We start from the raw sequence: 24,000 nt of genomic DNA, 5'->3' as shown, positions 1-24,000 counted from the left end.
CCTCACACTTCAAGTAACAACATTTCACAGGGAGGTCTATTATAAGATAGGTCCTTCGTTTAAAATAGCAAGGTTGCACCCTTATATACTCAGGGATTGTTATTTTCTCTATTTGTTTATTCTTTGAATGAAGTGGTAATTATTTTGACCACAAATCATGCATGATAGTCACTCATGTTTGCTTGTGCTGGTTTGTGCTGGTGTGCTATCAGTAAGTCAATACCAAAATAAAAGAAGGGGTTAATTTGAATGACTACTGGGAACCTCTGTTATAAATGTAAGGCTGGACAAGGTGTCTCTTCCTTCTCCGTTCTTTGGCAGTGTGTTTGTCTTCTCCCAATGTGTATTCTGATGTGTTTGAATGTGCTGGTGGTATTTATAATGGTGTAAGTGTATTCAGGTGTTGTCGTATAGTTTGACTCCTGTGTGTCTTTGTTTAAAGCTGGTGTAGGCAATTTGAAGGAAACAGCAAGCTAGATTTTGAAAGTATCCAACCAAAAAACTCCCCCTACTACATTCAGGCCCAGTCATGCCCAATGAAATATCAGGTACCTACCTACCGAGTAAGTAGACATGTAGACAGACATGAAGGTCATCCAATCATTTAATTGGGGCCAAATTAATTTATTAGGCCTGCGACAACAACAGATAAAGTTATTTTTTTTCAGCTGCTGTACTACAAATTGCTCACTGAGTCCTGCAGCTTCCCACTTGAAAAATCGAAATTAAGTTTTACTTAAATTGTTAATTTAGTTCAATTTAATTTAATCGGCACTTTTATGGTGTTTTCTGTTAATTTTCTGCCTATGCCAAAGACTACTGCATACGTCTAAACTTTTGATCTGTTATTTTTTCCCTTCTGTCCCCTAGATTTTTTTTACCTATGTTGCCACAGCGATGCATTTGATTTTGATGCTGTCTGTTTTTAATTTGAGTCTATTCTAAGTTAATAGTAAAACGATTCTTTATGTGAAGGGCCTGATAAATATACATGATCTCCTTCTCAGAACATGTGCCAGAGGAGGCACATCAGCGTCCTTTCTTGGACTGTCACACATGATAAGATGTGATGTCAGTCTCATGATGTCACCATTTTTACCACCCAAATCCCTCCACGAGGGGTGGCGCCATCCTACTGGCCGTTACAAATGAGTAACTAAACCTTCCCCTTTATTATCACCTTCACCCCTCCAATACCCCCTTTCCTCCTCTTCCTCCTCTCTCTGTCATCCCTCTAGGGGCCATCCCCAGGGCGGGACCCCTCAGTCGTCCTCCGCAGCCCCCCCCTCTGCCCGCAGGGTGAGACAGCTCCCCCAGGTCCCGGCCAAAATCAGCACGGTGGAGGAAGGTGGGTGGAGGTCCATTGTGTGTTTCTCGTCTGCATGTGTTTGTGGTTTTTCCCCCACATGGGATTTAGTATGGCTCCTTGATTTGTGCGTCGTTTCAGGAAGGTTTGCCTCCATCAGGCATGGGGTCAGATTAGATCATTTGGTGAATTGTGGGTGAAAAAAAAAATTAAGTTGACTGATTGAGACAGACCCTTATATGCACGAATATATATGAGAATAGCAAAATCCTATCTTCATGTTTTTTACTTGAAACTCTTTTAATTAGAAAGCTCTAACTTTCAAATGTTTTGGGCGTTTTTCGTGTGGATGGAGTTCCGCGCTACCAGTCGTCCGTGTCTGAAGCTGTACCTAGATGCTCAGCGCACCTCCTCTCTTGTGCTCCCCTGCATGACCGCTCACCAGCCCTGGCGTCGGAGGAGCTTCTTCGGAAGCTGCCAATAAGGGTCCATTCCAACCGGACGTCGGCCCCCGCGGCCTCCAGCCAACAAGACCTCACCCGGAACCTGAAGAACAAACGAGAGGTGGGCCCCATGTCACGTAGCAGTGGTACCCGCCGTGCTCCCCGAGTCTTTAGTTCTTCCTCCTCCGCCGATGCCCCTATGCGTCCTTTCCCACATTACGGTCGAAAGCGTCCTTTACCAAGGTGGAGCGCGGAAACATGCCGAGAATCAAGGAGATCCAGGTCCGACTGGGAGCAAAAACAAAGAAGTTCAGCTGTATTGATTATTGTCACATTTAAGAGTTTCCAAAAGATAACCGCACCAATCGAAAGCCTTTCACTTTGAAAGTATACCTTGAAATCCCCACAAAGAGAAAAAAATAAGAATAATTGTCCAGAGGATTATTCCCCATCATGATCCAAGCTTGCTGAGGAGCACAATTAGGACCCTGGCTCTTATACTGAGGAACACTATCATGACCTGGCTCTTATGCTGATGAACACTTTCATGACCTGGCTCTTATGCTGATGAACACTATCATGACCTGGCTCTTATGCTGATGAACACTATCACGACCTGGCTCCTCTGTCCTTCCCCTGGAACACCTGCACAAGCCCCTTGATACCCAATCCCTATTCCATCTCCAACGTTCCTCCTCAACCACCTCTACCAGTCTCCCAGTCTTTCTTGCTTTGTGTTAATCCAAAGAGTAAAGCAGGTTTCTTGGTCGATCTGATGTAAGTTGTGCCTGCTGTCTAACCCCCTGTGTCTCCCCCCCCCCCCCCCCCCCCCTCCCAGCTCTATAAGGACCAGCCGAGGAGCTGTGAGAACGTTTCCCACAAGTCCTCGGACAGCGATGTCAGCGACGGGTCAGCCCTGTCTCGCACCAGCAGTGCCTCTCACATCAGTAGCACCAGCTACATGTCCATCCAGTCAGAGAGACCCAGGGGCCGCTTAAGGTGGGCCGCAAGCACACACATATGCACACAAGCACACACACACACACACACACACACACACACACACACACACACACACACACACACACACAGACACACTCACACACACACACACACACACACACACACACACACACACACACACACACACACACACACACACACACACACACACACACACACACACACAGAAATAACATATTTTTTTATTGTTATGACGTCATTATGAAGGCTTCTTTTCATTCACAATCAGTATTTGTATCGGCGTTAGGTAACGCTGTTATTTTTTCAATAACGGGGTAATCTAACTAATTACTGTTTCCGTCGTTACAACACAGTTACTGTTACTGTACGTTAAATGCGGTGCGTTACTATGAATTGATTGAATAAACTGCGTAATCCGAACACACCCCTGGCTCCAAACACAAACTGCTAGTGAGGAGACTGGGTGGGTTAACAATGAGATAAGCGATTATGATTGGCTAAGGCAGAGTCATGTTTCATGGTAGCCAATCGGAGCCAGTGTTTTTACACACAAGCCATGACACGCGTGCCACACACACACACGCACACGCACACACCAAACAGATTTGATGAAGCAGCAGAAATGGCGATTCCGGAGCAATCCGATAAAAAGTTGGCTTTTTCTGTAGTATTCGGCAGATGTTCCACAGCCTTTGCAACCAAGCAAATTAAAATTCAGTTGGAAGTATATCAGGGTCTTGAATGGGCAGTTCAACCATTTAACACATTAAGGCCAAGTGAAAACTGCTCAGAAAAATCCAAATTCCCCCCTTCACCTTCCTCCTCCTCCTCCTCCTCCTCCTCCTCCTCCTCCTCCTCCTCCTCCTCCAGCCGTGCCATGCGAGCCACGGGCCGCCAGATGCTGAAGAGCACCAGCTGCGAGGTGATCGGCATGGAGCACGCCGACGGCAGCCAGTCGGACACGGCGCTGGGCAGCGGCGTCAAGAAGCGGCGCCCAAGCATCGGTCAGCGTGTGGTCGCCATACTGCCGTCCCGGAGGAGCCAGAGCACCTCGCAGATCAGTCAAACAGGTCTGGACCGCGACCGCAAGCCCCGCACGGAAACCCCCCGCGACCCATGCTACCGCACACACTGAGAAAAGACACATCGACGCCATGGAGAATTAGGAGCGCTCAACACAGAGCCGCGTCGTGTTAAAAGTCCACTAGGCTGGCACTTCTTTATGACATGAATACAATGATGGCACAATAAATACAATAAAATAATACATTATATGATAATACATATAATACGATAATACAATGAAAGAAAATCTAAATTAATTGAAAAAAGAATAAGCAATGTAATACAATGGACACAGTATTGCAAAAAACACAAATGGTCAAATTAATAAATCACACACTTAAGTACATTGCAAAACAGGAAATCATACTGAGTGGCATAAAAGTCGAGATCTCTGTCCCACAATTTATATTCATTGTTGTTGTTGCAGTCTTGTTTTTCTGTATTGGGTTCACGGTTGTTGTGTGTGTATGTATTGTTACAGAGGCGGCATCAAAGGCGGTGGAGAGCCGGAAGGGTAAAGGTTAGTTAGTCTGATAGTATCAACACAACAACTAGGGAGAGACTGAACGATTGACGTAGCATACGGAAAGACCAACAGAACAAGGTGTAAGCCATGGTCTTGATATTTATATTTAGTTATATAGCCTACAGACTGACCAACACAAGACCAAATAAACCTTGCATAGAGACCCCACAGAAGACCAAGAGAGCAGACTGAAAGACATACATAGCTTAATCCAACTGGTAAAACATTGAAACTGGACACCTGAAGACTGATAAGTAGATAGACTCAAGTACACAGACATAGCATCGAAACCAGAGTATAAGACTGAAAGTCAGATAACATACAGACAGGACGACTATCCAATAGCAATTAGAAAGTCAAGAATACTAAACACTCGCTTTCAGGCAATCAGACAACAGACTCCCAGAGAGACAGGGTTAGTGACGGACCGCGGTTCTGGACAGGGAGATAGATAGACTGTGCTTGTAGGCCAGGTAATTGGAAAGAACTGCTCCTTACCGCCCCTGCATGCTTCTGCTTACCCCAGTCCTGCCAATCCCTTCTGCCCAAGCTTGAAAGCTCTGCTCCTGAATTAATATTTTTTTAATAGTCTTTATAGTGAGTCCTTTGAGTCCATCAAAACTCATTTTGCGCAAAAGCTTCCCAGTTGAGTTGTTGTTTCATTGTTCACAAAAAATTGTATATCTGCAGATTGTGGTCCTGTTCAACAGCCCAGAACCAAACAACAAGGGGTTTGGTCTTCTTGCTTTGCTACTTTCATTTCCAAGACATATTGTTTGCAGTAAGCCCGATCAATGATCACCAGCACGTTTTTTTGGATGGACTGAATTGGCTTGTTCTTTTGTATAAACCTCCTGCACTGACCTCGCTCTTCACTGCTTTCCATGGAATGTATCCACCCTCAAATTAATTGATTCCCAGTCTCTTGTGTGCACCCGGCCTTATTGCATTAGGCATTTACAGATTCAGAGTCAATTTGAGTTTGTACCTGTAACAATGTCAATGCAGCTCTCGGTTTTGTGGTTTGATTTATTTCCATTTGTCTAGGGCAGAGTCTGACCATACTTTTCCTTATGCTTATGTAGAACGCTTGTTGGAATGCTATCCTTTATTTTCCTTTATCTAGCAACTCTCAGGTGAATGAGGTTAACTCTGTACAGTATTGACTGGTACAAAAAGCAACAGCTCAATCTATAATAACGTGACACTTCCAGAAGCAAAGATAAAAAACCATTGCTCTCACTTTAAGAGGGCAAAGTTTTTGCTTTCTTATGTAGTAAATAATCATAAACGTTTGCTTTAAATGTACCCTGTAATCAACAGGGTTGTCCCACACAACCATAAAGGCCCAGAGCAGAATGCTTGTAACATGTTTCAACTGAAAACCGTGGCGATTACGATCATGCTTTGCTTGATTCCCTCCTGCCTTTTCTAAACACAAATCACAATTTGCCACACGGTTTACAATTTATGGTTTGCAAACTTCTCACGCTAACCTTCTCGATGTGTGTGTGTGTGTGTGTGTGTGTGTGTGTGTGTGTGTGTGTGTGTGTGTGTGTGTGTGTGTGTGTGTGTGTGTGCGTGTGGTTGTCTGTGTGTCCTCCCACCACAGAGGCGCCAGCGAGTAAGAAGTCTGGTAAAGGCAGCAGCAGCATCCAGAGGAGTGTGGAGACGGGCATGGCGGTGGAGCTACCCCGGGGGGGGGTCTCCACCGTGAACCGGCAGGCCAGCAGGGACTCCACGGACGGCAGCATGAACAGCTACAGCTCCGAGGGGAAGTAGGTGTCCGTCTGCCCCCCCCCACCGACCGTGTGGGTCAGGGTGTGTCCATGTACAGCCATATGGGCTCCATGCTTATCGATGCATACGATATTCCCTATGTGTGTAAGTGTGATGTTGTTTTGTTGAGAAGTGATGCAGTTCAATTGCAGCCTTGCGATTGATCTTTACAATTCATCAAACCATATTTATTCTTCAGCTTAATTTCTAGTGTTAATGTTTACGTTTTTGTGTGTGTGTGTGTGTGTGTGTGTCTGTGTTTATGTTTTTGTGTGTGTGTGCGTGTATTACTGTGTGTGTGTGTGTGTGTGTGTGTGTGTGTGTGTGTGTGTGTGTGTGTGTGTGTGTGTGTGTGTGTGTGTGTGTGTGTGTGTGGCAGTCTGATCTTCTCAGGGATGCGGCTAGGGGCTGACAGTCAGTTCAGTGACTTCCTGGATGGATTAGGCCCCGCCCAGCTGGTGGGCCGGCAAACCCTGGCCACGCCTGCCATGGGTGAGTCTCCCGATGACGCAGCATACAGTACATGAGGATCGTGTAGCTACTTATATGACTTACCAACGTCAAGCTCAACTTTGTGTGTATGTGTTTGTGTTTGTGTGTGTGTGTGTGTGTGTGTGTGTGTGTGTGTGTGTGTGTGTGTGTGTGTGTGTGTGTGTGTGTGTGTGTGTGTGTGTGTGTGTGTGTGTGTGTCTGTGCCTTCATGTAGGAGACGTCCAGCTCGGTCTGACGGACAAGAAGGGCCAGCTAGAGGTGGAAGTGATCAGGGCCCGTGGCCTTATCCCAAAAACAGGCTCGAAATCCCTCCCAGGTAAGACAATCTCTCCTCTCTCTCTCTCTCTCGCTCTCTCTCGCTCGCTCTCGCTCGCTCTCGCTCTCGCTCGCTCTCGCTCTCTATTATCATCACTATTGTTGTTTAACATTCCAACCACTATGGGTTCCCTTCTGCCTTATCCTCTGTTCTCTGTTGATTCAATGCACACTTATTTTACACCTCATCATCTTTTCTCTCTTTCTTTGTATACCTGTCTCCCTCTCCCTCCTATCTTCCTCTCGGCCTCCCACCTCTCTCCCTCTCTCCCTCACCCCCTCCCCCTCTCTGCATCCTCCGTCTCTGCCTCCTACCTGCCCTATCTCCCTTTTTACCTCCCCCTTCTCTCCCTCTACCCCTCCCCTCTCTCCCTCTACCCCTCCCCTCTCTCCCTCTACCCCTCCCCTCTCTCCCCTCTGCCTCACCCCTCTCCCCCCCCCCCCCCCCCCCCCCGCCCCGTCCCGTCCCATCCCCCCCCGTCCCGTGCCAGCTCCCTACGTCAAGGTGTACCTGCTGGACAGCGGAGCGTGTAAAGCCAAAAAGAAAACCAAGATTGCACGGAAGACCCTGGAGCCGCTGTATCAGCAGCATCTGCTCTTCGAGGAGAGCCCCCGGGGCAAGGTGCTCCAGGTAACACACCTGGCCTGTGTGTGTGGGTGTGTGTGTGTGTGTGTGTGTGTGTGTGTGTGTGTGTGTGTGTGTGTGTGTGTGTGTGTGTGTGTGTGTGTGTGTGTGTGTGTGTGTGTGTGTGTGTGTGTGTGTGTGTGCGTGTGTGTGAAGAGGGAGGATGTGTGTGAGTAAGAAAGGGGGTTTTATGTTTGGACACGTGGTATCTTTGTATCTTCTTCTGCATAATTAAATGTATAGCTTACATCATGATTAGTTTATGGAGAAATGTCCTTAATTTTCCCATATTTTGCGTATGGCAATCACACATTTTGTGTCTGAGATAAATTGAGTTGATCTTTGCAGCGCTTGTTTTCCAACTCCTCCCTCTCCTCTGTCTGCACCCTCCAGGTCATAGTATGGGGCGACTATGGACGACTGGACCATAAATGCTTCATGGGTGTGGCACAGATCCTATTGGAGGAGCTGGACCTCTCCAGTACCGTGATTGGCTGGTACAAACTGTTCCCCCCTTCCTCGCTGGTGGACCCTACGTTAGCCCCGCTCGCGAGGCTGGCGTCCCAGACGTCACTGGACAGCTCAGGACCGCCTCCCGGCGTTCGATCCTAGTGACCGAAGGGGGGACCGCACCCCCCCCCCCCCCCCCCCACTCATCCCTCCCCCTCCCCCTGCCATCATCACTCCATTGGGAACCAAACAAACAAAAACAAAGAAGTGAATGGACAACGTTTCCTGGGCCACAACAGAGCAGAGGGCATGACTAAACTACACCCAGGGACAGCGAGACTGGCCTCAGGCCGACCAATGACAAGCCAGAAAAGAGTCATAGAGAGAGAGAGAGAGAGAGAGAGAGAGAGAGAGAGAGAGAGAGAGAGAGAGAGAGAGAAAACTACCCAATCAACGCTTAGCTGGAGTCTGACAATCACTTGTCATAATTAATCCTATATCCTACTTTTTCTGTTTGTTGTTTTTCTTCCGTTTGCGTTTCCCACCTGACTTTTGCTCTATTTCTTCCGATGTTTCACTTTCTCCTCATTTTTTATTTCTTTCGTTCCTTCTTTCTTTCTTTCTTCCTTCCTCCCGTTCTTTACCGCCTGCCCTTTCAACTGACAAAAGACAGTCTTGATCATGTGACTTATTGAGCCAATCAGAGTAGAGCCGAGGCCAATATGATGAGCATATGAATGGCATGTGACACTCTAGGCAGCCGTAGCAGCACGGGGGGGGGGGGGCATTATTCTGCCCCCTGCAAGAAGAAAGAACACTTGTCTCCTTTGTTTTGACGATGTGGGGGGAAACAGTTTCGCTCTTTATCTAATAAAAAGAGCGAACAACATAGAGGCCAAATTATTAATGAGCTCGTTTATATATTCATTATTCAGAATATATTCATTATTTTTTTAAACCATCAATCCGTTTGACTTTTCTTTCGCTCTACACACATCCTGTAGAGTTCAGTAGGACGTCCTAAAGGTGCAGACTCCCTCCACCAAATACTACCTTTGGTTTCTCAAGCAATGCCCCCTCCCCCTGCACCTAAAAGACAGGCTAACTGTAGCCTGGTGGTTAGCCCACCCCCCTCTCCAGGCCCACCCCACCATACCTGGCTCCCCAAACAACATGTACCCTACATGTACTTTGAGCCCCCCAGCCCCCACCTAGCCAATGCCTCACCCCTTAGACCCACCCCTCACCCTTTAACCCCAACCCTCATCCCTTTTCCTCACCCCTTGACCCCAACCCTGACCCCTTGACCCCACCCCTCACTTCTTGACCTCACCCCTTAACCCCACCCCTACAGGAGGGAGCAGCATGTTTTGGGGGCCCCCCCCGGCCCCCCAGCCCCAAGCTGCATGCACGTTTATTTTTCTTTAATTTTTTCTTTGATTCTTTTGGTTTCCTTCTTTTTGTAAAAGCAAAGACGAGACAAACTACTGATGAATTCTGAAAAAATAAGCAAAAAAGAAAAAAAGCGAGAAAAAAAGAAAAAAAAATGAGACTAGACTATGTGTGTTAGTTCCACATACTTTAGGCCAGCTTGTATGTTGCATGTACTTGTACAGTATGCTCGTACTGAACATGAATACAAAAATATCAAAAAAGAAAGTTAATACAATTCTGACCATCCTCCCCCGTCCCTCCCCCCTGCCCCAAAACCCCCCCACACACAACTCCCCTGACAGGAGCGGACCAATAGGGGATCAGCTCCACCCAGGCCACGTCTACTACTCTGGGTTGAAAATATCCATATTTGGAGGTCTTCAAGAAAAAAGAACAAAATATATATATATATCTATTTTTCTTTGTCCTTTTTTTAATAAAAGAACCTTTGAGCGACAGTGCTGTTCAGCTGTCCTGAGCATACTCCAGCCCCTGGCGTAACAGGGTGTAGGTGTCTAAACTGTAGTCCTTAAGGGCAGCAGGGGCTAGAGACAGAAATAGAGAATGTGTGTAACAGCTAAATGTATATGAAGTATAATTATGAGTTTGACAGAAATTGTGAAGATAAAGATATCTGTATATGTATATGTATATATATATATATTAAAATTAAATATATATATAAATAAATATATAAATATATATATATATATATATATATATACAAAGAGTGTATCGGACTGCACACCTGCCACTGAATCACCCACACACACACACGCCCATACACACACACACACACACACACACACACACACACACACACACACACACACACACACACACACACACACACACACACACACACACACAAACGCACACCCACACACACACACACACAGACCCACGCACACATACTCTCGCGCGCGCGCACACAGCTTGTACATAGGAATCGAGATGAGCAACTTAAGCATAGGTTACGAACAAACAAAGCATTGCCGAAAACACTAACATTCCTGGTCTAGCTGAAAGGGATCTGATGCCCATGGATGTGTGTGAGCCGCTGAGCGGAACCCAACCACAAGATGGCGCCAGCAAGACTTTCCTACCCCCCCTTACCCCTCTCCCCCCCACTCACCCACCCCCCCAGTTGCAGCCAAAAAACGAACAAAGATCAATTGGATTGTTTTATTGTTTCTTTATTTATGTTTGTTTTTACTCACAACAGCCCCCTTTCTTCTCATTATTTGTTCATGGTTTGGACTGGACTTCGTAAGCCAATGACAAAATTCTTGCTTGCTGCGGCATTTCCTGGATGTTCTGGTTGAAGCCCGGCGCGGTGTTGACCGACTGCCCTTTTCTTTGTCAGTATTACTGCAGGAATACTGATTGTTTACAGTACATGGCTTCCCACTCCTAACACACGAATCTAGATGAAAGACAAAGTATTCACTGCAACAGTTCTTGTTTGTATAAGAGATGTGGCTCTACTGATGTGATTGTTTTATATTCAAGAGTTCATTTTTATTATTTACAAATAAAAGACTGTGTGGAAGAAAAATAGATTCTCAACTCAGGACTCTTGTCGTGTTATTCCGTGGCTGGGCTGTAGAGTAACGCACCTGCTGCCTGTGATTGCTTTGGAATAGTCGTGTCATGCGATTCCTTACAGTGTGCTGAGGAACACCGAGTACCTAACATGATGCTCATTGGGCTGACACAACATGTGAGGATGCTGAAGGCATACATTTCCCCTGACAACTTCCCAAAAAGCTTTGTAATTATAACTTCCAAGCTTATCATGCAACCGGAAACTTGAATATAATGATGTATGTATGTTCATGCATATCCTTTTTCATTGTTTTTGCTGACAAGCGCCTCCACAGTGAATTACAGTTTGAAGGCACTAACATATTCCCCATATAACATGCCCCCACATGGTTATAACAAACATGCTTCTCTTTCTTTGTATTTGTTCTGTCGACCAACACTAACTAACTAGTTGGCATCACTGTAGACAAATTGTTATGATGTATATGTGTGTGTGTGTCTGTGTGTGTGTGCGTGCGAGAGTGTGTGTGTGTGTATGTGCGCACGAGTGTGTGTGTGTGTGTGTGTGTGTGTGTGTGTGTGTGTGTGTGTGTGTGTTCGTGTATGCATGTGTGTGTTCATGGGTGTGTGGTTTGTGTGCATGTGTGTGTGTGTGCGTATGCATTTGTCTCTGCGTGTGGGTGTGCTTGCGCGTGTCCATGCGCGTTGTGTGTTGGTGGCTGTGCATGTGTGTGTGTGTGTCTGTGTGTGTGTGTGTGTGTGTGTGTGCGAGTCTGACTCACTGCAACTGTTTATCTCTATCATAATATCACCATGGCTGCTAATGTAGAATCATGCTAATAGCTACATCATCATTTCCCCTCCAGAACCAATACTGGTCTCAACTTGGTGCCCAGGCCTTCTCCTCCTGCCTCGACGTAGACCCCACAGGTAAATAGTGTATACATGTGTAGGTGAATTAGGTGTATTTTAGAGTCCAGGCATCCATTATCCTTAGCAGGAATAACTGTCATTGGTCAAATTAAGTATGGATGGGACTCTTTGGGGATATTTGGTTTTGCTGTTGACGTTTCGGTCTTGTGACTCCAAAAGGGCAACTGAAAAGGAAATGTGTGTTTAAACATTGTGAGTAACACGTTTGGTGTGGGGTGTTGGACTTATCTGTACAAATGAACAAGTGAACACAGTTAGTTCCTCAAACTGCTGATCTCCATGCCCTTCAGACAGTGACACCGAATCACATAATGGCTTCCTTCATTCACTATCTTTGGGCACAACTTCAAAGAGCAAATGTGGCTTATTAATACCAACCCGCTGTACGTTGAGACCACAAGTTTGTTCTAAGGTGGACGATCTTGCTGTCTTTCTCAGTTCTTGTCGATGTTAAGCAAAAGCATGTCATTAATTTGACTTGAGATGGTCTAGCCAGTTACAGCCTCTGCTGCCTGGCAGAGGGGTTGTAGATAATGAGTGATTACGCTGCTGATTGTAATACTCGTTTTAACCAGATAGTGGCGCCAACATTGCATATTGGCAAAATAAATTATTACTGTAGGCCTCATGTTGGGCACATATACTTATAGTTTAAAGATTTTATAATGTAATCTTAATGTGTCATATATTGCAACGTTAATACCATAACAGCATATAGTTAATAATAGATTGATTGCATCATTTATTGCAAAATATAATACAACGACAAATAGCTTGAGTTCCAAGTAAGACATTCATAAGATGTATAGATTCGTATCAAGATCCACCTACCATGTTTTGAACCTTTATGCTTCTTCGTCATTTCGACTCAAACATTAATAACCTTACAGATTTATTTAAGTGTGCTGTGCGTAGTTACGAGCATGTCTTGTGTCTAAAAACTTCTGTGTTTGTATCATTCGACTTCATGGTGTATGTTGGAGCCCTACAGAGGCACTCAAAACATTGGAAGATAATTTGACCATTTTAAAAACTTCAGGTATTAACTTGAACACAATTTAATGAATGCCACAGCGTGCTGAAATGCTGAAGATATTGGCAAATATCCAGTATCCATTACAGAAAATCACGATGCACTTGAAAGATATTATGCACATTGAGCAACTCAGGAAAAATACTTTTGGCATCAGGAAAACTTTTGGTTTACATATACATTTGACATCGTCTGCCATTTAATTGATGACATTCAAAAGGAAATACATATCTATTTAGATAGGGATATACAAATAAACCCTGCATATTTCATCCATCAATACATTGCGATACAACTAATCAATTGAACGGAAGTGACTACAGTGAGTGACCCAAGCCCCTCCCCCTTTAACCTCATGGCTAAAGTTCCCTGCTGGCCCATTAATAATCGTTTTATGTTTTAGCTTACTGCAGATGCTTATGTTTAACAAAAAGAAAATCCAGATGTATCAGATTAAACTGAACCAGTCATCATTATAACATTATTTGTATATTTGTATACAGTTGCACCATGTCCACCTAGTGGTAGTTTTTGGAATGGCAAGATATTAATTCCGCACAATCGCCTCGGCCGTATTTAGGGAGTGGCAGCAAAGCCCCATATACATCCTTTTTGAAAAAATAGGCAAACATGACGAGACAGAATGCATCTCTATCGTGAAGGTTTCAAAAAAACATAAAATCAAAGGTGTTCCCTTGAAGAGATCAGGTGGTTGATTCAGCTTCAGAGACAAAATGACAATAATTATTTTTCACTACCCACAAAACTAAGGACTTTACTCATTTATTCACTTATTATTATTACAAGTATCACGTCGTGCCTGTTGTATGGCTGCCTATACCTACCTTTGTGTGTGTGTGTGTGTGTGTGTGTGTTCACACACACACACACTCTCTCTCTCTCTCTCTCTCTCTCTCTCTCTCTCTCTCTCTCTCTCTCTCTCTCTCTCTCTCTCTCTCTCTCTCTCTCTCTCTCTCTCTCTCTCACTCTCTCTCTCTCCGTTTAAACAGCTGTCTTTTATATCATGGCTGTTCCTGAGGTTCCACTAAAATGCTAATTAGGCCTGTAGCTTCCTCCAGCTACATCTTCTCCTCCGGCTACATCTTCTCATGCGTCCTCCTATTTATTATTAATCAGGAACTATGATTAATAGTCTGTGGAGTGGAAACTGCTGCTGGAATAAGTGTGTGTAGGCCAGCCAAACCTCGCGCTATTCGAGACATTTCCTTTTCATAATCCAACACACCCACACTTGCATAAGGTTATGGGCCATACGATAAGTCTTTGCGTCTTGTGAAGTTATCTATGCTACAGGCAATGCTGTGGGATAATGTTAACTCAAAGTGAACAATTCCGGTTAATGCCCGTTGGGTCATATGACCCCTAAAAATCTAAATTTAGGCAGTCGGACATATCTGGAAGTTTTTGATTCAAGCGACGTTGCCCTGTGTTTTCATTTTTTTTTATTGCTGGCTTTCTTTGTCATCCTGTTTGTCTGTGGTTCATCTCAGAGCGCGTCTCGGTCCCGGGGCCCCGCGGGCGCTTTCCATGGTTCTGAAACCTGATCTCTTCATCTCGACCGGATTCTTTTCGTTCACTTTAAAGATCAAACAAAGCTACCTCTTTTTCTTTTTTACATACCCCCCCCCCCCCTCCCCCAGCAAAACGATCATTTTTTTAGCCTTCCTATATACGTATGTCTCATATCAAACAATAACCATCAGAATGAAGTTGAACTCGCCAAAGGCCTTTAGAAGACCATGTTCGATGGTTGGTTCGACCCATCAGAACTATTTGACAGTGGATTAGTCCCCCACACGTCACGGGATCGGTGTAAACAGCTGGAACATGAGGCGTTCTGTCAGATCAGATTGTTATCCCCCCCCCCACCCCACCCCATTTGGTGTTAATCGCTTGAACGGCAGCGCAGTTCGGCTCTGTGGAAGCGCTTTGGAGACCATTAGACCAGCTTTGGTCATTACCACGTTATTCCCCAGTTGGAGGCTCCCCATCGCCCCTAAGCACTGTTTAATCAAATTAGATGGGGGGTTCTTCTATTGATATTCATTAAAAATACATGATTTATCACTAAGCTCTTTGAGGTAGTCCATGTCACGTTTATTCTTTACGACGTTTAAAGACAATGGGCATGTATGATGATGGGATACAGTGTTACTATGTGCTGTTTTATCTTCTGTAGGATTATGATGCGACGTTTTTACCCAATGTTTAATTCGATGATGACATTAATTTATTGTCGAGCGTGTCCAATTCGTAGGCCTACCTGCGTCAATAGTAATAATAATTTTAATAATAATAATAATAATAATAATAATAATAATAATAATAATAATACAAAAAACACAATAAAATAATAATAATGATAATTATTATTATTGTTCGTATCATTATAACATGCTTATCTTCATAATTATTTTACATTTGTAAAAATAGCTTTTAAAATAAATAGCCAACAGCTTAAAGTTGTTCTACCCTCAAACAAAATCATAAGTTACGTTTTTTTATTTCAAGATGAAAAAATAGTACACTGATGAATTAATTGAATTAATGGTTTATTTAAATGAGCAGAGAAAGGACGATTTTAAGGAAATAATAAAGTTAAGAAATGTTTATGATGTGGTAAGCCACATTATTCTTATGGGCAGGTAAAATGCCTTTATCCATTCGTCTGTATCCTTTTGCTTGTTGGAAGTACAAATAAATCCTAGGCTACGGACTACATAGTCAAACATATGTTATGTTATTTGTGCTTGTGCAAATGTGCAATATATTGTAGGCCTGAACTCAGGAAGAACATGCAACTCGTTCTAACACTGAAGGAACACAACTCAGCACATCTGCCAGTAAGAATCCGATCAAATAGGCTCAAATACAACGTATTTGAGCCTATGACACTCATGTTCATATTTTAGCCATTATATTTAAATATTATATATTTTTACCTCATGCCTATATCTTCCCGTGATTTAAACCAGTTTGCGTCCTAATTTCCCTGAAAAATACTTGTCGTTATAACAGTTTGTTTTGGATCCATTGGCGTCATTTTAGTCAAGGCAAAACTGTCCATTTCGGTTTCAGTTTAACGGAGGCTCGGAGGCCAGATATCATAACTCCCCGATCCTCTCCATGAGCTCTCCAGACCTGCCACTAGAGGGCGCCTGAGTCCGTGTTTACGCGTGACGGGGTGAGAGTCAGTCCTCTTAACCGGGACGACCGCGACCCTGAGCGCCGCTCGAATCGCCAATCATTTGGCTCCAGACTGTTGAAGTGTATCGAAAATCTCGAACTTTCTTCTCCTGTCGGATAATGTAAGCCATGGACGTGACATTTACACACGATTTGCATCCTGCAAAAACAATTGCTCGGGCCCATCGAGAGAAGGAGGAGAGGGAGGGAGGGGGGAGGAGTGGAAAGAGGGAGGGAGGGAGAGATGGAGGGAGGGAAGAACGACAGACGGACAGACGGACAGACAGTCCTCTCATAGTTCAGCGGCGTAAGGCCTATGTGTCCGAGGATGCCCAGATGTGTTCTCCACATAAACAGGTTGAGGTGTAAAACAGAGGCTTCTACCCGCTTATTTTATGAGCCACTGCTGTAGGCTGTGCAGCTATAGACGCTCCTTCTCTCTACGCCGATAAATGCTCTATATTCGCCATCCCATATGCACCGTCTCCGTCCAACCATTTATCTTCATAACAACCGTTTAGTGTAAAATTAACAACGATTTAACTACTACAGCTATAAACATGTCCCTCCATTACGCCTAGATTGATGTTGATTGTGGTTGAGGGGGGAATATAACAGTAAGAGCGGCCAGGCAGTCCAAGAGGCCCGAATTAAAACGAATGCTATATTTTCCTCTCGCTGTATTACCGAGGCATATTCTCATGTTGAAGGGATTGTCGATTCAATAAAGTAGACGAGTACGTGTGAATGCTTGGACTTTTATCGATCCTATTTGTAAAACAGGTAAGGCGAGGAAACGGAGCTGGCCAGGCAATAAGAAAATATACAGTGTGTGTAACGTGTGTGTGTGTGTGTGTGTGTGTGTGTGTGTGTGTGTGTGTGTGTGTGCGTGTGTGTGCGTGTGTGTGCGTGTGTGTGTGTTTGCGTGTGTGTGCGCGTGATGTGTGTGTGTGTGTGTGTGTGTGTGTGTGTGTGTGTGTGTGTGTGTGTGTGTGTGTGTGTGTGTGATTTTGTGCGTGTGTGATTTTGTGTGCGTGTGTGTGGGTGTGCGTGTGTGTGTGTGTGTGTGTGTGTGTGTGTGTGTGTGTGTGTGTGTGTGTGTGTGTGTGTGATTGTGTGCGTGCGTGATTTTGTGTGCGTGTGTGTCTGCGCGCGTGTGTGGTTTGCCTTGGGGAGTGGGGTGGGGGCGTGTGTGTGTGTGTGTGTGTGTGTCTGGGTGGCTCCTATGTGTTATAATTTGGCCAATATCCGAGTAATCCAGCTGAATGTATCTAATACCAGTCGTTGCCCGGGCGGCATGGGCGCACATCGCTCAGCGCGATCAGAGCAGGCGGCTCGCTGTAAACGCGGCCGTCCACATTAATTGTAATTCTTCGGGTTTTGGGTCTCGCCCACTAGAGCCCGAAATTCCTCTGCAAAGGCAGGGCCTAGATTTACCAGGGATTTAAAAGTAATTCCATCGCCCCCCCCCCCCCCCGCCCCCCCCAACTATTTTTCAGATTTTCTCTCACACGCATGTGTAGCCTACACACTCGCATTCGTGCGCTCTCTGAAATTAGAATTGGATATTGTGTTAACCATTCGTACCTTTTTACCAATAATTACAAATAACAATAACAAACAAATTCAATTTCAGCGTTGAGATGCTCAAATACTTGTGACTCACTGAATACAATTTAAAAAAAAACTTATTTTAAACTATAATTTCTACGGCAGCAGCGGTGCTGCGGTGACCATGTAATTATCAGCTTAACACAAATATATGGAAGAATGGATAAGAAATAAATAAGCCCCAGTCGGCACTTTGTGAAAAGTGGAAAACATAGGTAAACAGAATCATGGAGAGAGAGAGAGGGAGAGAGTGAGAGGGAAATCGAGGGGTGGGCAGGGGACGGGAGGGAGCGTTGAGAGCTGATTTATCTCGGGAGCCCCCGGTCATTTCCATATATTGAAATGCGCCCGAGCGCCCAGTCACTCAATTTCCCTGGAGCTGTCGCGCGTGGAGGGAAGGCACGCATGTGACCACTGTGAATGTTATGCCACACTGGCTTCTCTTTTCATAGCTCCACAAAAGCTTTAATTTACCCCCATTTTTCTAGGATGAGGTCCCTATATCGTCTGCATCTCTACGTCTACATCCACACGTCATAGACGGAGGAAAGTTTAAATTGTCTTTTGGGGTAAAAAAATATCAGTTTGATTTCTGTGGATGCTGGTATGCATCCATACAAGCAAACACTATAGCCATTGAAAGGTTATGAGACACAATAAACGTAAACAATATCAACCCTCTTCTGTCGTTATTTTTAGCAGATTGCTCTACACTCAGACACAATAACACACGCACGCACGCACGCACACACACACACACACACACACACACACACACACACACACACACACACACACACACACACACACACACACACACACACACACACACACACACACACGCACACGGAGTGCTGCTAGGCCTATAGATGCTACCTCCAATGCTTAAAAGAATACCGGTTGACTGATTTATGACGGAATCGGTCCCGCGCATCTATTTACATATTGAGATCCCCGCGGTCCCCTCGCGCACGGGTCCAAGTCGCTCTATTGGCTTTGATCAATGTCTGCCTTGACTGAGCTGAGAGGTAGGGGGGGAGGTGCGTCGGGAGGGAGGGGGTGGGTGGAGGTGGATGTGGATGTGTCGACGGATACGAAGGGATGGAAATGGAGAAGAATGAAAAACGTAGGCTTACTCCGTCTCCAGGAACCCAGGTGAAGAGAGAAAAAGAGAGAGAGAAAGAGAGAGAGAAAGAGAGAGAGAGAGAGAGAGAGAGAGAGAGAGAGAGAGAGAGAGAGAGAGAGAGAGAGAGGGGGAGAGGGGGGAGAGAGAGAAGAGAGAGAGAGGGAAGAGAGAGAGAGAGAGAGAGAGAGAGAGAGAGAGAGAGAGAGAGAGAGAGAGAGCGAGAGAGAGAGAGAGAGAGAGAGAGAGAGAGAGAGAGAGAGAGAGAGAGAGAGAGAGAGAGAGAGAGAGTTAGCTATAGGAAGCTCGATCGGAAAGGCCCCCATTTAACTGTCACATTTGTCATCACAGTCAACGAAGGAGAGCTGAACATGTGCTATAGGCCCGCAGAATTATAGCGACGACCTTTTAATCCTCAACTGCCGCCTTGCCCTGTAGCGCAACATTCAGACCAAAATATGCACGGACAAAAGTCAGTAGTGTTTACAAGGCTGAGAATAATCGATTCAATTGTATGAGATCTTGTGTTACTGTATCCAGTTCAGTGCTTGCGTTCACCGCCTGTCTGCTTCCGGAGACACACATACTGCTGAGGACACTTGCCAAAAGGCTCACATCTTGGTTGTTCCAAACATGAATTTTCACGTCACATTTATATAATATTTGATATAATAAACCCAATAATGTGGCGAGTTATTATATATCACTCGTGTGTTCGCAGAAATTAATACAGAACCGTGCTACTCCCAGAATTTAATAAATAACTAATGTTTCCTCCGTTCTAAGAGCTGTTTCTTTATGAAGGCCTGTCAGTATTAAGTAAGAGGGAAGGGGACTGGACCCTGCACCTGGGCACGTGGTGCCCGCTGCTCTAAAGCCTCGACCTGCAGCGCACTGATCAGATTAAATGATCAGGTAGACCTTTAAAGCAAAAAATAAAGTCCATCCTGCCTCGGTTGACCTAACGTCCAGAGGATATGGCCATGCTTTGGACCTGTCTATCGCTAATACGTCTTTAGGTATAAGCCCATGTGTTAAACAATGACGTTTCAACGCTTTTCAGACTCTTTTTTTTTTTTTTACTAAATCCGGGTAGACGCATGGCTACTAAAACAGTCTGCAGAATAAGGATCCCTGTGCCGTTATTCGGACCAGATTATTTAATTACGTTGCCTGTTTCGTTTTGGAAAATAAGCCTAAGTGAATGGCTTTGACATTCATCTGATAAGATAGCACATGTTGACTTTCTGTTTAAGGCTATTTAGCTCGTCATATTTTATTTACATATGAGCAGAAATTAGAACGGCGTTGTTATTTTAAGTGAGCCTAAAATAAGTAAATATATATTCCGCAAATACGTGCATTAACATTAACAAGATTAATCACGAATTTGTATAAAATCTCCATTCAGTGGCAATTCATACATCAATCACTAAAATAATACGTGAAAAATCCGTTCATTAGCTGTTGTTACATGGTCCGGTGGAAGACAGGTTTTGCAACAACCTAACACAAGCAAAGTTTGACAACCTCAACAGTAAAATTCGCCATTGCTGTATTGGCCATGCTTCCAGTTCAACTTGAGGCACACACACACACACACACACACACACACACACACACACACACACACACACACACACACACACACACACACACACACACACACACACACACACACACACACACACACACACACACACACACACACACACACACACAGCCGGAGAGCTCACTCGCGGACGAGTCGCAACCTGCAAAATATTTCACTCACTGGTCATGCATTTTTCCCTCTTGACGTTGAACCTTCTCCACTTGCTCTCCGTCTCATTTCTCTCCCCCCTCCCTCCTTCTCTTTTTTTTCTCTCTCTCTCTCTCTCACACACACACACGCGATCTCTCTCTTTCTCTCACCCACCCTTGTTCTGTCCAATGCCCCCCTTTTATTAAGTGCGTGTCCTCCGCGTGGTCCGTGCGCGCGCCTCGTTGTCCCGTGGTTCACTTCATTTCAGACCGTCGCTCGAGTCGTTGGCCTCACATCTCTTCACAGGCGGCTGCTCTCCAGACGGATAGACGCACGGCTCTACGAGTCACTCTGCCACACTGTCTCTTCATCTCTCCCATGCTATAATGCCTCTCCGTCTTGCTCTTCTATAATGTCTCTCTCTGCTCTACGGTCTCCTCCGCGCTCCGCACGCCCTGCGCGCCGCTCTTGTCGCCGCGTTGCTTTTCATTGAGCGATGTCTGTCTTCTTCAGAACACGGTGTCGTATTTAAGTCTGCACGCCGGGCTGCGTGCCCGCCGTTTAGCCCCCCCCGTCTTATATTACCAAACCCCCCTATTTCGAGAGTATTTACAATCTCTTTCCCTCCCTCCGTCGCCGCTCCCGTCCTCCCGCCCTCCTCCTCCTGCCTGATCGTCGTCGCACCACACACCCCCCCCCCCCCCCTCTCTCCACCCCACCATTCTCGTAGCTCGAACCTGAGGCACATCTGAAAGTTATTACACGGGCTCGTATGGGCCCACTCCCACGGTCTGCGTAGTGCGGAGCTCGTCATGGAGTTTCGATTTCACACAAAGAATCGTGTACAGTCGTCAGACACGCACGCACGCGCGCACACACGCACACACACACACACACACACACACACACACACACACACACACACACACACACACACACACACACACACACACACACACACACACACACACACACACACACACACACACACACACACACACACACACACCACACACACGCACACATCAGCGCCGCGCAAGCCCGCAGCCTTAAAGATAGACGTGAGGTAGAAGTTTGCACTCTATAGTACCCGATGTTCCCTCTTCCGCACCCCGTCCCACCCCTGCGAGCACCCACATCAGCACCCGGCCACCCCTCCGTAGCCTGCATGTATAGGTGACACTTTGAGGAGCCCGCTTGTATATATAGGTTATAGGGAAAGGACCGCCAAACATGTGCAGCTTAGTATAGTGCGATTGCCTATAAGGAGCAGAGCACAGGTTGATTAATAAGGCGACTCGACGGGGGCTGGACGTGTCCTCGCACTCTCGTCGCCACACAGAACCCGTCTGTCCTGTTCGCTGCAATCGGATAGTTCCAACTCGCCCCGCAGCGTGCATGCATTAAGACCTATCTCGCTCTCTCACTGCTCTCTCTATCTGCTCTCTCTTCTCTGCCCACTTCCCTACCTGACACCAGCGCGCAGAACAACGTGCTTCCACACGCCCGAATACAACACAAATACAACAATATGCATTCCATACACGCACACACAAAAGCACGCGCGTGCGTACAGGTGTGCGAGCAATGTGTACGAACACTGAAGTGACCATTATATGCGTCGGTGTGGTCTCTCTCACGCAGTCTTACTATCCCACACTCCGAGCTGCTCATACCGCTGTATGTGCAGTATTTGTCCGGACCACTATTTTACCACACACGCACACACACACACACACACACACACACACCACACACACACACACACACACACACACACACACACACACACACACACCACACACACACACACACACACACACACACACACACACACACACACACACGCGCGCACGCAAGCACGCACGCACACGCCCACGCGTACACACGCACACACATACACGCAAAGTCACACCCACGAACACTCACACGCACGTGCACACGCACACACACACACACACACACACACACACACACACACACACACACACACACACACACACACACACACACACACACACACACACACACACACAGTAACCCTAACGCCACACACAGTGCATATTGCTTCCATTAAACAACCTCTCTCTCTCCCTCCCCTCGCGCCGTTCTCTCTTCTCTCTCTCTCTCTCTCTCTCTCTCTCTCTCTCTCTCTCTCTCTCTCTCTCTCTCTCTCTCTCTCTCTCTCTCTCTCTCTCTCTCTCTCTCTCTCTCTCTCGCCTCGCTCGCTCGCTCGCTCGCTCGCTCTCTCGCTCTCTCTCTGTGCTCTCTCTCCCACACACACACTCCCTTCCCCAAGTGCTTCTTGTCCGGCCCCCCTGATCTCTGTGTCCATTGGCTTCCCCGGGTCTATTTTTCATGTCCAGCCCCTAATGACCGTCCATTGGCGTTGTTATTCCGCTTCCCTCCTCCCACTCGGGCGCTTCGCCCTGCCCATGTTTTGTATGTCGGTGTCCATCCATCGCCTGACGTTCAAGTTCGCAGGGACGTCACGTCCGCACTTGAACTTGCAGCTCAGGGGGGCTTTTGCCATTTTTTCATCTCTCCCCTCTCCCTCTCTCCCTATCTCTCTTTCTCGCTCTCGGTTTCAAAAAAGCCATGACGGCGATCCCGCAATCCGTCTTCGCCGCGCCATCTTTGTATTATTTCTAATTTATTTTGATTGTCAAGGCATTTATGAAGATTTTTTTTCCACTGGAGTCTCCTTTCTAACCCGGCTCTCCCGATGTGATCCGCGCTGAACGCCCGCCACCACACCACCATGTCTCGCCGCAAGCAAGGCAAGCCCAGCACTTGAGCAAACGGGATTTTTCGCGTAAGTAAAAAAACCAGCAAATGTTTCTTTTTTCGGCCTATTCCTCCTCCTCTCCCCCTCTGCCTGGTTTGGATGCTGGAGGTCCATTCACCGGACCGCGGTTGAATGGGGGGGTGGGGGGGGGGGGGGGGGGGGGCAACCTGGGCTTTGGACACTGGACGTACCGCGCGACCCGCGGTCAACCGGACTTTACCGGGTAGTGAAGCGACGGGAGAAAGTGGAACACGTCCGTGCGTAACGAAACCAGCCGCCGGTAGAGAGAGAAAAGTTGTTTCTGCAATTTTTGTTGTTTTTTGCTCTGAAATCTGAGAAGTTTCAGAATCCCCGAGCATGCCATGTTAACAGGCACACGGGGGGCTGCGCTGCCCCCGCCGCTCCCGGTCAGCATGGTGGGCATACAGGGGTGCTTAGAGGCGCTCGGTCCGCGCAGCCTGGTAGTCAAATCAACCGGGATATCGCGCACCTATACGCGGGTTACTTGCCCGATAGTCGTGTTTCCCCACCTCTCTTACTATTTTTGGATTATTCTTCAAAAAAAAATGGAAGTGGATGTGGATCGGGAAACAT

At 46.1% G+C, this 24,000-nt stretch overlaps 3 protein-coding genes and 1 long non-coding RNA gene across 4 annotated transcripts in view; 3 read left to right on the top strand and 1 right to left on the bottom strand.

Annotated features, from left to right (window-relative positions):
- LOC132473699 (regulating synaptic membrane exocytosis protein 1-like) overlaps nucleotides 1-10,988 on the top strand; it is a 34,171-nt gene extending 23,183 nt beyond the window's left edge. The window contains 10 exon segments of the mRNA XM_060073918.1: nucleotides 1,239-1,348; nucleotides 1,752-1,870; nucleotides 2,588-2,748; nucleotides 3,604-3,803; nucleotides 4,280-4,318; nucleotides 5,937-6,102; nucleotides 6,483-6,595; nucleotides 6,810-6,911; nucleotides 7,402-7,541; nucleotides 7,929-10,988. Of these exon segments, the coding sequence (XP_059929901.1) occupies nucleotides 1,239-1,348; nucleotides 1,752-1,870; nucleotides 2,588-2,748; nucleotides 3,604-3,803; nucleotides 4,280-4,318; nucleotides 5,937-6,102; nucleotides 6,483-6,595; nucleotides 6,810-6,911; nucleotides 7,402-7,541; nucleotides 7,929-8,147 (1,369 nt within the window). The 3' untranslated portion in view covers nucleotides 8,148-10,988.
- Nucleotides 1-24,000, top strand: part of LOC132473702 (uncharacterized) — a 215,506-nt gene that overhangs the window by 69,760 nt on the left and 121,746 nt on the right. The gene's annotated exons all lie outside the window — the stretch shown is intronic.
- asrgl1 (asparaginase and isoaspartyl peptidase 1) overlaps nucleotides 1-24,000 on the bottom strand; it is a 134,040-nt gene that overhangs the window by 44,120 nt on the left and 65,920 nt on the right. The gene's annotated exons all lie outside the window — the stretch shown is intronic.
- Nucleotides 23,380-24,000, top strand: part of LOC132473584 (uncharacterized) — a 6,125-nt gene continuing 5,504 nt past the window's right edge. Inside the window, exon 1 of the mRNA XM_060073791.1 lies at nucleotides 23,380-23,398. Coding sequence (XP_059929774.1) covers nucleotides 23,380-23,398 — 19 coding nt within the window. The remainder of the gene's footprint in view (nucleotides 23,399-24,000) is intronic.

This window comes from Gadus macrocephalus, chromosome 15, assembly GCF_031168955.1.
Source record: "Gadus macrocephalus chromosome 15, ASM3116895v1".
In the NCBI taxonomy this organism is placed as follows: domain Eukaryota; kingdom Metazoa; phylum Chordata; class Actinopteri; order Gadiformes; family Gadidae; genus Gadus; species Gadus macrocephalus.
Note: the sequence above shows the minus strand (reverse complement) of the source record. Positions and strands in the feature narration are given on the sequence as shown.